Source organism: Carcharodon carcharias, chromosome 19, assembly GCF_017639515.1.
Source record: "Carcharodon carcharias isolate sCarCar2 chromosome 19, sCarCar2.pri, whole genome shotgun sequence".
Taxonomy (NCBI): Eukaryota; Metazoa; Chordata; class Chondrichthyes; order Lamniformes; family Lamnidae; genus Carcharodon; species Carcharodon carcharias.
Genome location: NC_054485.1, coordinates 91,663,813 through 91,679,689, shown reverse-complemented (window position 1 = coordinate 91,679,689; position 15,877 = coordinate 91,663,813). Strand labels below are relative to the sequence as shown.

At 46.1% G+C, this 15,877-nt stretch overlaps 1 protein-coding gene across 3 annotated transcripts in view; it reads right to left on the bottom strand.

Annotated features, from left to right (window-relative positions):
- Window positions 1-15,877, bottom strand: part of gtf2h4 (general transcription factor IIH, polypeptide 4) — an 84,678-nt gene that overhangs the window by 39,980 nt on the left and 28,821 nt on the right. For all 3 annotated transcript variants that reach the window (XM_041212829.1, XM_041212827.1, XM_041212828.1), the window contains exons 5-6: window positions 11,934-12,030; window positions 259-347 (exon numbers count right to left, since the gene is read on the bottom strand). In XM_041212829.1, coding sequence (XP_041068763.1) covers window positions 259-347; window positions 11,934-12,030 — 186 coding nt within the window. The remainder of the gene's footprint in view (window positions 1-258; window positions 348-11,933; window positions 12,031-15,877) is intronic.

Sequence of the window (15,877 nt, the reverse complement as noted above, 5' to 3'; positions counted from 1 at the left end):
TGCTTTTTCCTACTTATCTGTTACTATATTTGATCACCACTTGCTCTGGTGCAGGGCCAGAGAGATGAGGAAGGTCCTGGTTTGATCACTAGCCCCTACTGGGGAGTTGCCCATTTCAACCGGGCTGGCGAGTGGGTGCTACGGTGGGACCAAGTATCTGGGGGGCTTGGAATGGGATCACTGTGCCATGCTGGCCATCCAATGCCATGTACTGGAAGGGTTGCCAACTTAGGCTGCCCACCGAGTGCCTCAACTTACCTCTTCATCAGTCCAGCTTGAATGAGGAGCTGAGCCAGGTCCTGACTAACTGCTGCACTGGGGGAGCCCACCATGAAATGGAGAACCACCTGCAATGAGAGAACAGCCGACAACTGCAGAAAGGCAATGCCAATTGACAGGGATCATTGCTACTGCTTTCCAGTCCCACCCCAGACGCCCTCTGAAACTCAACATACCACCTGCTTCTGCCACTAGTCTCCTCAATACACCTCCAACCCAGAGGGAAAAGCCCTTTCTGAGGCCTCTCACAGCCAGGGGAACATTTTGGAGTCACAGCAAACTGATCACAGTCTACCTAATCCACTAGTCTGTCATGGTCAGAGCTTCCAGCTATATTCTGGAATGCCTTTTGGTTTACAGAAACAAAGGTTAAAAGTTGATATGGTGTGGTTTCGGAACCCGAGAAGGCACAGGCTGAAAAGCCAAACGCCATCTGGCTAATGAAGGTCGCTGCTTGCACACAGCCATTCTACCCATCCACTGATTCTAGCCCAACCATTCAAACTCCTTCCACCGAGCTTGTACCATCCACCCCATCATCTCCAACACTGTCTATTGCAGAAGAGAGGGGCATGCTGCCGATGCTTTTCACCTTGCGCTCGTCGGGACAAACGCAAGAATGGCAAATTTCAAACGATCACAACAATTCGTACTACGGGGGAAAAGGGTGTTCGTTGGTTGGCAAGCCAGCTCTGATTGCTTGAGACATTGCCATGGAAAAAGCAATGGGGCACTATAGGCTCCCCGAGCTCCCAGGTAATTCAAAAAAGGTGCAAGGCTTGAACATATTCCTTTTGTTTGCACAGGATGCAGAGGACGGGTCCCTCCATATGAATGTGTTGCTTCTAGCAAGCATAAGTGAGCCACGTTATGAGCTCAACTGATTATCTTAATTATCTTAAACTTCCAACATTACAGCAGTGGCTTCACTTCTAAAGCACTTTGGGATGTCCTGAGGTTGTGAAAGGTGCTGTATAGGCCCCAGTTCTTTCTATCACACCCTCTGCCCACCCAATTAACCTCCTCATTTTACGCTCCTCAAATTCCGGCCTTTCAGCACCCCGGATTTTAGTCACTCCACCACTGGTGGCCGTGCCTTGAGCTGCCGAAGCCCTAAGTTCTGGAACTCCCACCCAAACCTCTCCGCCCGCCTCTGCCTCATTCTCCTCCTTTCGGACGCTCCTTAAAATCTCTCTCTTTATCCAAGCTTTTGGTTAAACCTGTCCCGATATCTCCTGATGTAGGTCGATGATAGTTTCATGGTTACCAATACTGAGACAGGGTCTCTGTTCCAGATTTATTAATTAAATTTAAATTCCACCAGCTGCCTTGGCGGGATTTGAACTCATGCCCTAGAGCGTTAGAATGGGCCTCTGGATTACTAATCCAGTGATATTACCAGTACGCCACTGTCTCCCCATCACTTCCTCTGATGATGTATACTGTCTCATTAGCAAATCACAGAATTAATCCCTTAAACTACAAAACCTAAGCTCCGCCTGCTTGTTCCAGTGAATGTTAAAGAGCACCGGCACCAAGAAGAGCCATCAATTTTCCTGATTTCCCCTCCGAGAGCAATACCCGATACCTGTTAACCTGCACCACCAAGCAAACAGGCAAGCCAGTCACTTGCTGTGCGGAGTGGCTGCTGCGGTCTGTATGAAGTGCTTCAAAGTGGTATGGCGCTACATAAATACAATTGTTGTCGAGGACTCAAACACCATACGACTGGTCAAGGTCATTTTGAGAGTGGCTGTAGTAACTGAGTGAAAAATGCTGGGGGTGGGGGGGGGGGGGGGGTTTCAAAACAGCTCAGCACAAACACAATGGGCTGAATGGCCTCCTGATGTGGGATAAAAATCCTAGTGCTAGCTTCCCACTCCTGCCAAAGTCAGGTCCCCGCACCGGAGGCGATACTTAAACTGCGGCTTCCTCAGTAATTTGCATAGATTTGGAATTACACTTTTGTACTCTCGCATCCGCACTAACGACATCTTAGCATCCAAGGTTTTCTCATTGTAACTTTTATCAATTTGACCTCCCACATTGAAGAGCCAAGTATCTGAATGCACAAGGCTTCCACTCCCCTACTCCTTTAAAAGTCATTATGTTAATGACTCTCCTTTGGAACTGGGAGATCACTTCTTGAGTGACGCTCTTAATTATCACCTCAAATTGCTCCCGCAGCCAGTGACAGGCCCACACCACTAATAGCTCACCCTAGCGTTACAGTGCTCCAAGGGCACAATCTATAATATCACGGTTGGGTGTCTTTTTCACTGTTCTAATCAGGTGCTGAATGAAATTTCACCCCTCCACACCGTGGCTCAGTGGGTAGCACTCCTGGCTCGGAGTCAGAAGGTTGTGGGTTCCAGAGGCTCGGGGCACCGGGGTGCGTGGGGGGTGGGAAAAAATAAAACCCAGGCTGACGTTCCCAAGCGCTGCACTGTTGCAGGTGCCATCCTACAAATGAGACATTAAACCGTGGATGCCTGAAATATGAATATTTATTCCTCGACCAACAAGACCACAGGCTATCTGCTCACTGTCATGTTGCTGTTGGTGGGAGCTTCCTGTGTGCAAATCTGGAGGGGGACCTGGGGGGTGGTGTAGTGGTAATGCCGTTGGGCTAGTAATCCAGAGGCCCAAGCTCACATTCTGGGGACACAGGTTCAAATCCCACCATGGCAGCAAATTGATTGAATTTAAATCGAAAAGCTAGACTCAGTAGCGGCGACCATGAAACCATTGTCAAGCGCTGTTAAACCCACCTGGTTCACTAATGTCCTTTAGGGAAGGGAATCTGCCATCCTTACCCAGTCTGGCCTGCATGTGATTCCAGACCCACAGCAATGGGTTGACTCTTAACTTTTTTTTTTATTCATTCATGGGATGTGGGCGTCGCTGGCTAGGCCAACATTTATTGCCCATCCCTAACTGCCCTTGTTCAAAGGGCAGTTAAGAGTCAACCACATTGCTGTCGAAGGGCCAAGCGGCCTACTCCTGCTCCTAATTCGTATGTTTGTAGAACTCAGCACTGTGTCGCAGAGTCATTATAGCATAGAGGAGACCATTCAGCCCATCGAGACCGTGCCAGCTCTCTGGGAGTAACCCAGTCAGTCCCATTCTACCCCACAGCTCTATCCCCATGGCCCTGCAAGCTTATTTCCCTCGAGTGCCCATTCAATTTCCCTTTGAAATTGTTTCTGCTTCTACCACGCTCGGAGGCAGCGAGTTCCAGGGCCATTACCACGCGCTACGAGAAAAAAATGTTCTTCCTCACATTCTCCACCACCCCCCTCCCCCCAATCGCATCCGCTAACCAAAACCTTTAAATCTGTGTCCCCTAGTCCTTGTAGCATCAACTAATGGGAGCCACTTATCTTTGCTACCTTATAAGTACGGAGGTGGAAACTGGGGCTTTACTTGTCTGTGTGGGGCAGTGTCTTTTACTCACTGAGCAATATGGCTGGTGGGGGTGGGGGTGGAGCGAGGGTGGTAGGGGGAGTGCCCATTCCTTACTCCGGAACTAGAGGGTAGAATGTGAACTTGGCAGCTGAGACTCAAATCCCTATGCAAATTGATTGATTGAGGAGGTAGCTTGGAGAGCAACACGTGTGAGAAGCAGTTTGTGATGCTGTTTACAGCTATTGTTTTTCACCAGCTAAGCCAAGGGCATGTTACGGCCTGGCTCCAAGGGTAAATTTTAATTAGCTCAGCTCCTAAAGGCACAGTAATAAGCTCACTTATCACTATCATTGAATGACGCACACGCATCTTGTGGACACTCAATCGAACGCAACAATGCGCACCCAAACCCGGATCCCTCTGCTTAACATTCCTCCACTGGATCCAGTCATTGCGAACATTATCCCACCCAACATTTGCCAACTGATGAAAATCCACAAGCTGTTTGAAACCATCCATGCTGCACCTCACTTACCACCCCATGGTGACCTGTTCAGCCCACCTACTGCCTGCCTTCCATCTCGGCCCAATGTGGAGCACCCTTCCTGAGCAAGATCCACCATCAGACATCCTTTGGATCAAGGAATAGGAAACACGGGAAGTCACTAACCAGTTCCTTGTGGCAAACCCCATCTGTTGAAAGACAGGCTCTGAACTACCACAGCAAGAGAGTGGTAAACAGGTACAGGACAGGCCAAGGCCCCTGTATAGCCAACCTCCGCTTCTGGGGCCTCAGTACAAACCCCTTATGTACTTGTGGAGAAACACAAACAACACTGCACATTATTGAAGAGTGTCCCCTCTACGGACTATTCACCTTAAACTCAGCACATGAGGAGGCTATCGCTGGGCTTCAGGGATTTGCAGTCACTAAATAAATAACAAATGAGTGGACCCCCTGACCTCTCTGGGTGGACTGAATCCTCTCACCCAACAAGTGTTTGATCTTCACTACTGCCTGTACCCAGGTTTAGCCCTCTCACCGAGGGGGCCAGGTTCAATGCTCTCACCCACCTGTACCCATTGCCCGTGCCTAACCCTGTCAAGCGGGATATGAAGGTGGTGGATATTGAGACTGAAAACTGGGAGACAATCGCTGATGGCCGTGGCTCTGGAGGATGACTGATTTGGAACTGGCAAGCAGAAACGAAAAGTTTAGCAGGTCGGGAAGAGGGCCCAGGCTGGCAAATCGTGCCCCTTCTCAGCCCACTGTCTCCCTCTGCAGCAAATGCGGCAGAGACTGCTGCGCCAGAGTGGCGATCTCAGGATCAAATAAGAGTTGACAATCACAGTGCATAGGAGACAGGAGGCTGCCACACATCAATTTCCCATTTACTGTTTGACCACTCTAACCATTAACCTGGCCAACCAGCAGTGAGTAACCCCAGGATTAAGCCCCTCAATTGCCCCTACGTGCAAAGCAAGGCTTAAACTTTATGGGGAAGGTTTGCCTTTTGGGAAAGCAAAACATTTTCGGGCCGTGGGAGTTGCTGGCCAGGCCAGAATTTATTGCCCATTCCTAATTGCCCTTGAGAAGATGGTGGTGGTGGTGGTGGTTCTTTTTGTACCGCTGCAGTCCATGTGTTGTAGATACCTCCACAGTGCTGTTAGGGAGAAAGTTAAGAGACAGGCGCTACATGACCAAGTTGGAAGGGATATTGGTTGGAGGGGAACTTGGAAGTGGCGGGCATCCCACACGTCTGCTGCCCTTGTCCTTCTGAAGACCATGGGTTTGCGAAGTGCTGTCGAGGGAGCCTTTGAGAGGTGCTGCAGTGCATCGTGTGGACACTGCAGCCACTGTGCACCAGCGCTGGAGGGAGTGAATGTTTAAGGTAATGGATGAGTTGGCAGCAAGCTGACTGTTTTGTCCTGGGTGACGTCGAGCTTACTGAGTGTTGACACAGCTGCACTCATCCAGACACGGGGTGGGTATTCCAACACGCTCTTAAACTCGTGCCTTGCTGGTGGCAGAGAGGCTTCTGGGTTCTGTTCCTGTGTCTCGGGCTAATGGACTGCCTGGGCTTAGGAACTATCGGGAAATATAAAGAGAGAAGAGTGCAAACACCCAAGAAAGCTCATTGAAATTTTTGCCCATTCATTGAAATGGAGTTAAATCAAAATAAATCAAAATACTCTTAACAATGGCCAGTCAGGGAGGTGGCAGCTGTTCTAATCAACCTTCCAGAACATATTTTTAACAATATTGCTGAAAAGAGAGACATGTTACTGAAGCTTTGGGTCTTGCACTCATCCGGACAAATGCAAGAATGTCAAATTTCAAACGATCACTCGGAGCTCGGGAAGCCTATAGCTCTCTGTTGCTGTCTCAATGGCAACGCCTCAGCCAATAGGGTCGACTTACCAACCAATCAGCATCCTTTTCTCCTGTAGTATAAATTCTTGTGTTTGTCATGATGAGCCTGAGACAAAAAAAAACTTCGGCAACATGTCTCTATTTTTAACAAGATTCAAGTTCTGTAGTGCCAAGCAACTGTTTTTAATAAATATCCAGGACTCAAATAAGCTTTCTGACATAAAGCTCTATTTTGTCTCTGTGGGCAACTGCACTGATGTTTAAACTTGAAGACCTCAGCCGCTCTCCAAAGCCCTGCAGCTGGGAGTTGATATCCTGCCCAGAGCAACAGCAAAGCTGAAGTAATCAAGTACCCGAGCTTGCTGTTCCCGTGATACTGACCAGTCTGGGCATGTGCAGAATCTGCCACTGTGCCCACAAGCCAATTAGTAAGAAGTATCTCGTCCCTGGCTTCCCCCACATGGTTTAAAAGCAAGCAGGAACATGAACGCTGCAACTTTTTTTTTCGCGGATAGATTTCACAATAAGGTTGTCAGCAATTTTCCTTTTAAACAAGAGAGAAAGTGAAAGAAATATTGGAGGTTATTATCACAGGATGCAAAACTTGGAAGCAGGCGTACAGCTACTATAGGGAAGGGACACGAACTATAAACTTCCCAAGAACCAAAGAAACACTTGCTCCAATATCACTTTACTCCAAGTTATTTGTTGTTTTTTTTTAACATTATTTATTCTCTGGACGCCAGTATCATTGGGAAATCTGGCATTCATTGCCTATCCCTAGATGCCCTGGAAAGGTGGCATTGGCTGCCAGTAGCAGTTTCACATAACTGGGCATCTTCCTAGGCCAAATCTGAGGGCAGTCAAGAATCAACCAAGGAAGATGAATTGGGGAAGTACCAATTGACTCCGTAAAAGTTACTCGTAAATATTACTCCAAAGTAATATGGTGAAAGGTTATAAACATACACCAGTGGGAAAAAAAAATAGATCAGATACAAGGATGAGGCATTTAAGGGAAAAGGTGAGATACGTCCGATTAAGCTATAAAGCAGACAGAAAACATGCAGACCAGAGCTTTAGTCTGTATCTAACACATGTTGTTGCTGTCCTGGGAGTGTTTGATGGGACAATGTCGGGGAGCTTTTACTCTACGTCTAACCCCATGCTGCACCCGCCCTGGGAGTGTTTGATTTATGTACATATGAACATATGAAATAGAAGCAGAAGTAGGCCATTTGGCCCCCTCGAGCCTGCTCGGCCATTCATCAAGGTGTCCCGAGTGTAGTTGGATGTCAGGATGAAAGAGTTTACATTCAAAGGGTGGGGCTTTGATGGAGTTGATACTCTTCTATCCTCCTGCACTATATTCTTGCATTCAGCTAATGCCTGCCCCGAATGCTTACATAGAAACAAAGAAACTAGGAGCAGGAATAGGCCATTCAAGCCTGCTCTGCCATTCATAATGATCATGGCTGATCATCCAACTCAATAGCCTGCTCCTGCTTTCTCCCTATATCCTTTGATCACTTTCGCCCCAAGAGCTATATCTAACTCCTTCTTGAAAACATACAATGTTTTGGTCTCAACTACTTTCTGTGATAACGAATTTCATAGGCTCACCACCCTCTGGGTGAAGAAATTTCTCCTCATCTCAGTCCTAAATGGTCTACTCCGTATCCGCAGGTTGTGAGCCCTGGTTCTGGACTCCCCCACCATTGGGAACATCCTTCCTACATCTACCCTGTCTAGTCCTGTTAGAATTTTAATGTTTCTATGAGATCCCCCCCGCACGTAATAAAGGAACATCTGTAATTATGGACGACTTTAATATGCATATAGATTGGGCAAACCAAATTAGTAACAATACCGTAGAGGAGGAATTCCTGGAGTGTATATGGAATGTTTTTCTGGACTAATACATTGAGGAACCAATGAGAGAACAGGCCATCCTAGACTAGGTAATACGTAATGACAAAGGAATAATTGGTAATCTAGTTGTGCGAGGCCCCTTGGAGATGAGCGACCATCATATGATAGAATTCTTCAAGATGGAGAGTGATGTAGTTGATTCTGAAACTTGGGTCCTGAATCTTAATAAAGGAAACTACAATGATATGAGGCGCGAGTTGGCTATGATGGATTGGGAAACATTACTTAAAGGGATGACGGTGGATAGGCAATGGCAAACATTCAAAGAGCGCAGGGGTGAACTGCAACAATTGTTTATTCCTGTCTGGAGCAAAAGTAAAACAGGAAAGGTGGCCAAACTATGGCTTACAAGGGAAATTAGAGATAGTATTAGAAACAAGGAAGAGGCATACAAATTGGACAGAAAAAACAACAGGCCTGATGATTGGGAGCAGTTTAGAATTCAGCAAAGGAGGACCATAGGATTGATTAGGAAGGAGAAAATAGAGTATGAGAGTAAGTTTGCAGGGAACATAAAAACTGACTCTAAAAGTTTCTATAGGTATGTGAAGAGAAAAAGATTGGTGAAGATAAATGTAGGTCCCTAACAGTCAGAAACAGGGGAATTTATAATGGGGAACAAAGAAATGGCTGACCAACTAAATACATACTTTGGTTCTGTCTTCACAAAGGAGAACATGAAATACATACCAGAAATGTTGGGGAACACAGGGTTTAGTGAGAGGGATGAACTGAAAGAAATCAGTATTAGTAAGGAAATGGTGTTGGGGAAATTGATGGGATTGAAGGCCGATAAATCCCCAGGGCCTGATAATCCACATCCCAGACTACTTAAAGAAATGGCCCTAGAAATAGTAGATGCATTGGTGGTCATCTTTCGAGATTCTATAGACTCTGGAAAAGTCCCTACAGATTGGCGGGTAGCTAATGTAACCCTATTTAAAAAGGGAGGCAGAGAAAAAACGGAATTATAGACCAGTCAGCCTGACGTCGGTAGTGGGGAAAATTCTAGAGTCCATTATAAAAGGTTTAATAGCTGAGCACGTGGAAAACAGTGGCAGAATCGGACAGAGTCAGCATGGATTTATGAAAGGGAAATCATGCTTGACAAATCTACTGCAATTTTTCAAGGATGTAACTCGTAGAGTTGATGAGGGGGAGCCAGTGGATGTGGTGTATTTGGACTTTCAGAAGGCTTTCGATAAAGTCCCACATAAGAGATTGGCATGTAAAATTAAAGCGCATGGGATTGGGGGTAGCATATTGAGATGGATAGAAAGCTGGTTGGCAGACAGGAAACAAAGAGTGAGAATAAACGGGTCTTTTTTCCGAATGGCAAGCAGTACATACTTTGGTTCTGTCTTCACAAAGGAGAACATGAAATACATACCAGAAATGTTGGGGAACACAGGGTTTAGTGAGAGGGATGAACTGAAAGAAATCAGTATTTCTGGGGTACCGCAGGGATCGGTGCAGGGACCCCAGTTATTCACAACATATATTAATGATTTAAATGAGGGAATTAAATATATCTCCAAATTTGCAGATGACACAAAGCTGGGTGGGAGGGTGAGCTGTGAGGAGGATGCAGAGATGCTTCAGTGTGATTTGGACAAGCTGAGTGAGTGGGCAAATGCATGGCAGATGCAGTATAATGTGGATAAATGTGAGGTTATCCATTTTGGTAGCAAAAACAGGAAGGCAGATTATTATCTGAATGGCTATAAATTGAGAGAGGAGAATGTGCAACAAGACCAGGGTGTCTTTTCAAGAAGGAGTTAGATATAGCTCTTGGGGCGAAAGGGATCAAAGGTATGGGGAGAAAGCGGGAGCAGGCTATTGAGTTGGATGATCAGCCATGATCATAATGAATGGCAGAGCAGGCTAGAAGGGCCGAATGGCCTACTCCTGCTCCTAGTTTCTATGTTTCTTCTGAACTCCAGCAAATATAATCCTAAACGACTCAACCTCTCCCCATATGTCAGTCCTGCCATCCCAGGAATCAGTCGGGTAAACCTTCGCTGCACTCCCTCTATAGCAAGAACATCCTTCCTCAGATAAGGAGACCAAAACTACACACAATATTTCAGGTGTGGCCTCACCAAGGCCCTGTATAATTGCAGCAAGACATCCCTGTTCCTGTACTCGAATCCTCTGGTTATGAAGGCCAACATACCATTTGCCTTCTTTACCGCCTGCTGCACATGCATGCTTACTTTCAGCGACTGGTGTACAAGGACTCCCAGGTCTCGTTGCACATTCCCCTCTCTCAATTTATAGCCATTCAGATAATAATCTGCCTTCCTGTTTTTGCTACCAAAATGAATAACCTCACAGTTATCCACATTATACTGCATCTGCCAAGCATTTGCTCACTCACTCAGCTTGTCCAAATCACACTGAAGCATCTCTGCATCATCCTCACAGCTCACCCTCCCACCCAGCTTTGTGTCATCTGCAAATTTGGAAATATTACATTTAACTCCCTCATCTAAATCATACACATATATTGTGAATAACTGGGGTCCCAGAACCGATCCCTGTGGTATCCCACGAGTCACTGCCTGCCATTCGGAAAAAGACTCATTTATTCCTACTCTTTGTTTCCTGTCTGCCAACCAGTTTTCTATCCATCTCAATACACTATCCCCAATCTCATGAACTTTAATTTTACATGCCAATCTCTTAGTGGGACTTTGTTGAAAGCATTCTGAAAGTCCAAATAAACCACATCCACTGGCTGCCCCTCTTCAACTCTACGAGTTACATCCTTGAAAAATTCCAATAGATTTGTCAAGCATGATTTCCCTTTCGTAAATCCATGCTGACTCTGTCTGATTCTGCCACTGTTTTCCACGTGCTCAGTTATTAAACCTTTTATAATGGCCTCTAGAATTTTCCTCACTACCGATGTCAGGCTGACTGGTCTATAATTCCCTGTTTGCTCTCTGCCTCCCTGTTTAAAAAGTGGGGTTACATTAGCTACCCTCCAATCTGTAGGGACTGTTCTAGAGTCTATAGAATCTCGGAAGATGACCACCAATGCATCTACTATTTCTAGGGCCACTTCCTTAAGTAGTCTGGGATGTAGATTATCAGGCCCCGGGGATTTATCGGCCTTCAATTCCATCAATTTCCCTAATACTGATTTCTTTCAATCCCTCCCTCTCACTAACCCCTGTGTTCGCCAGCATATCTGGTATGTTTTTCGTGTTCTCCTTTGTGAAGACATAACCAAAGTATGTATTTAGTTGGTCGGCCATTTCTTTGTTCCCCATTATAAGTACCCCTGTTTCTGACCGTTAGGGAGCTACATTTATCTTCACCAATCTTTTTCTCTTCACATACCTATAGAAACTTTTAGAGTCAGTTTTTATGTTCCCTGCAAACTTACTCTCATACTCTATTTTCCCCTTTTTAATCAATCCCATGGTTCTCCTTTGCTGAATTCTAAACTGCTCCCAATCCTCAGGCCTGTTGTTTTTTTCTGTCCAATTTGTAAGCCTCTTCCTTGTTTCTAATACTATCTCTAATTTCCCTCGTAAGCCATGGTTTGGCCATCTTTCCTGTTTTACTTTTGTGCCAGACAAGAATAAACAATTGTTGCAGTTCACCCTTGCGCTTTTTGAATGTTTGCCATTGCCTATCCACCATCATCCCTTTTTGTCTGTACTTCCTAAATACTGAATACACCTGGATGTTCAGTTCCCATCCCTGGTCACCCTGCAGCCATGTCTCTGTAATCCCGACTATAGCATACCTGTTTACATCTATTTGCGCGGTTAATTCATCCACTTTATTGCGAATGCTCCTCGTGTTAAGGCACAAAGCCTTAAGGCTTGTCCTTTTAACATTACTTGTCCTGTTCCCACTATTTTTTTACTTCATCACATTGTGTCGACCTAGAATGTGCAGCTCAGCCAAGATGATCCCAACTCACCTCCCAACGCTCCATGGCATACTTGTCCAACGAGGGGATATCTCGAGCATGTTTGTCAGGTCCCAGCTGGCTGGTGTCATCTGCCCAGGGTTTGCCCCTGTGGGAAACATGGCGCATTGGTAACTGTAATAATCATAGTTCCTGGTCACTTAGTAATAACACATGATCTACACATACATACATACACACACACACACACACACACACACACACACACACACCCATAAACACTACAAAATCTCATTTGGACATTCCACTGCTGAGTATTTCTTGCATTTTCAATTTTTAATTCAGATTTCCACGATCTGCAGTTCTTTGCTTCTATTTTAGCATAGAGGGAGTTTTAGTCTGTACCTAACCCATCTGCAGTCAGTGCAGAAATCCCCTGTGGCTGTCCCCCTCTCTAACAGGTATAGCATTTTGGAAAGCAAAAGCAGAATTACCTGGAAAAACTCAGCAGGTCTGGCAGCATCGGCGGAGAAGAAAAGAGTTGACGTTTCGAGTCCTCATAACCCTTCGACAGAACTGCATTTTGGATACTGTTGGGATGTTGGGGGATTGGCCTATCAGGGGAAAACAACAGCTTCTGTTGTTCAGCAGCGGGGGGGGGGGGGGGGGGGGGGGGGGGTCAAAGCACAAAAGAGCAATTGTCATCGGGGACTCCATAGTCAGGGACTCAGATGGGCACTTCTGTGGTCATGAAAGAGACACCAGGATGGTATGTTCTCTCCTTGGTGCCAGGGTCCAGGATGTCTCTGATTGGGTACAGGACATTCTGAAGGGGGAGGGAGAACAGCCAGAGGTCACGTTACACATTGGCACTAACGACATAGGCAGGAAGAGTGACGAGGTCCTGCAGCGGGAGTTCAGGGAATTAGGCAGAAAGTTAAAAAGCAGGACCTCTAGGGTTGTAATCTCAGGATTACTCCCTGTGCTGTGTGCCAGTGAGGCTAGAAATAGGAAGATAGTGCAGCTGAACACATGGCTGAATAGATGGTGTAGGAGGGAGGGTTTCCGATATCTGGATCATTGAGATCTCTTCCGGGGCAGGTGGGACCTGTACAAGAAGGACGGGTTGCATCTAAACTGGAGGGGCACCAATATCCTGGCTGCGAGGTTTGCTAGTGTCACTCGGGAGGATTTAAACTAGTATGGCAGGGGGGTGGGTACCAGAGCAATAGGTCAGCAGGTGAAATAAATGACTGGGAACCAGTGAATATTGCCAGTAGGACCAAGAGGAAGAGCAGGCAGGGAGAAATTACTGAACACAGCGGGACTGGGGGTCTGAAATGCATTTGCTTCAAATCGAGAAGTATAACAGGTAAGAAAGATGAGCTTAGAGCTTGGATTAGTACTTGGAACTATGATGTTATTGCTATTACAGAGACTTTGTTGAAGGATGGACAGGATTGGCAGATAAACGTTCCAGGATTTAGATGTTTCAGGCAGGATAGAGAGGGATGTAGAAGAGGTGGGGGGTTTGCACTGCTGGTTAAGGGGAATATCACAGCTGTACGACAGGAGGACACCTTGGAGGGCCCGTGCAGCGAGGCAATATGGGTAGAGCTCCGGAATAGGAAGAGTGTAGTCACAACGTTGGGGGTTTACTATAGGCCTCCCAATTGCTGGCGGGAGATTGAGGAACAGTTATGTAGGCAGATTTTGGAAAGATGTAAAAGCAATAAGGTTGTTGTGGTGAGTGATTTTAACTTTCCCTATATTGACTGGGAACCACTTAGTGCTAGGAGTTTGGATGGTGCAGAATTTGTAAGGTGCATTCAGGAGGGCTTCCTCAGACAATATGTCGATAGTCCAACTAGGGAAGGGGCAATACTGGACTTGGTATTAGCGAATGAACCCAGCCAGGTGGTTGAAGTTTCAGTAGGGGAGCACTTCGGGAAAAGTGACCATAATTCAGTAAGTTTCAAGGTACTGGTGGATAAAGATAACAGGAGTCCTCAGGTTAAGGTGCTTAATTGGGGGAAGGCTAATTAGAACAATTAGGAATAATTAGGAACTGAGGAATCTAGACTGGAGGCGGATGCTTGAGGGCAAATCAACAACTGATATGTGGGGGGCTTTCAAACGTGTTAATAAGAATTCAGGACCGCCATGTTCCTGCTAGGATGAAGGATTAGCATGGCAAGTTTCAGGAACCTTGGATAACGAAGGATATTGTGAGATTAGTCAAAAAGAAAAGGGAAGCATTCATAAGGGCTAGAAGGCTGGGAACAGATGAAGCCCGTGGAGAATATACAGAAAGTAGGAAGAAACTTAAGCAAGGAGTCAGGATGGCTAAAAGGGGTCATGAAAAGTCACTGGCAACCAGGATTAAGGAAAATCCCAAGGCCTTTTATACATATGTAAAGGGCAAGACGGTAGCCAGGGAAAGGGTAGGCCCACACAGGGACAGCAGTGGGAATGTGTGTGTGGAGCCAGAAGAAATGGGAGTGATACAAATGAATACTTCTCATCAGTATTCACCAAAGAGAAGGACTTAAGAGGTCGATTTGTCTAGGGAAGAGTGTGTAGATAGCCTGGATCATGTTGAGAGCAAAAAAGAGGTGTTAGGCGTCTTGAAGAATATTAAGATGGATGAGTCCCCAGGGCCAGATGGGATCTACCCCAGAGTGCTGAGGGAGGCAAGGGAGGGGATTGCTGGGGCCTTGACAGAAATCTTTGTATCCTCACTGGCTATGGGTGAGGTTCCAGAGGACTGGAGAAAGGCCAATGTTGTTCCATTGTTTAAGAAGGGTAGCAGGGATAATCCAGGAAATTACAGGCCGGTGAGCCTTACGTCAGTGGTAGGGAAATTATTGGAGAAGATTCTTCGTGACAGGATTTACTACCATTTGGAAGCAAATGGGCGTATTAGTGAGAGGCAGCATGGTTTTGTGAAGGGGAGGTCGTGTCTCACTAACTTGATTGAGTTTTTCAAGGAAGTGACAAAGATGATCGACGATGGAAGGGTAGTGGATGTTATATACATGCATTTCAGTGAGGCCTTTGACAAGGTCCCTCATGGCAGACTGGTACAGAAGGTAAAGTCACATGGGATCAGAGGTGAGCTGGCAAGATGGATACAGAATTGGCTTGGTCATAGACGACAGAGGGTAGTAGTGGAAGGGTGCTTTTCTGAATGGAGAGCTGTGACTAGTGGAGTTCCGCAGGGATCAGTGCTGGGACCTTTGCTGTTTGTAGTATACATAAATGATTTGGAGGAAAATGTAACTAGGCTAATTAGTAAGTTTGCAGACGACACTAAGGTTGGAGGAGTTGCAGATAGTAAAGAGGGTTGTCAAAGGATACAACGGGATATAGATCAGTTGAAGACTTGGGCGGAGAAATGGCAGATGGAGTTTAATCTGGACAAATGCGAGATAATGCATTTTGGAAGGTCTAATACGGGCAGGAATTATACAGTAAATGGCAGAACTTTAAATGCATTGACGGGCAGAGGGATCTGGGTGTACAGGTCCACCGGTTACTGAAAGTGGCAACGCAGGTGGATAAGGTAGTCAGGAAGGCATATGGCATGCTTGCCTTCATTGGCAGGGGTATTGAGTATAAAAGCTGGGAAGTCATGCTGCAGCTGTATAGAACCTTGGTTAGGCCACACTTGGAATATTGCGTGCAATTCTGGTCGCCACATTACCAGAAGGATATGGAGGCATTGGAGAGGGTGCAGAGGAGGTTTACCAGGATGTTGCCTGGTCTGGAGGTTATTAGCTATGAGGAGCGGTTGGAGAAACTCGGATTGTTCTCACTTGAGAGACGTAGATCGAGGGGCGACACGATAGAAGTTTACAAAATTATGAGAGGCATGAACAGAGTAGATAGTCAGAAGCTTTTTCCCAGGGTGGAATAGTCAATTACTAGGGGACATAGATTTAAGGTGAGAGGAGAAAACTATAGAGGAGATGTGCGGGGCAAGTTTTTTACGC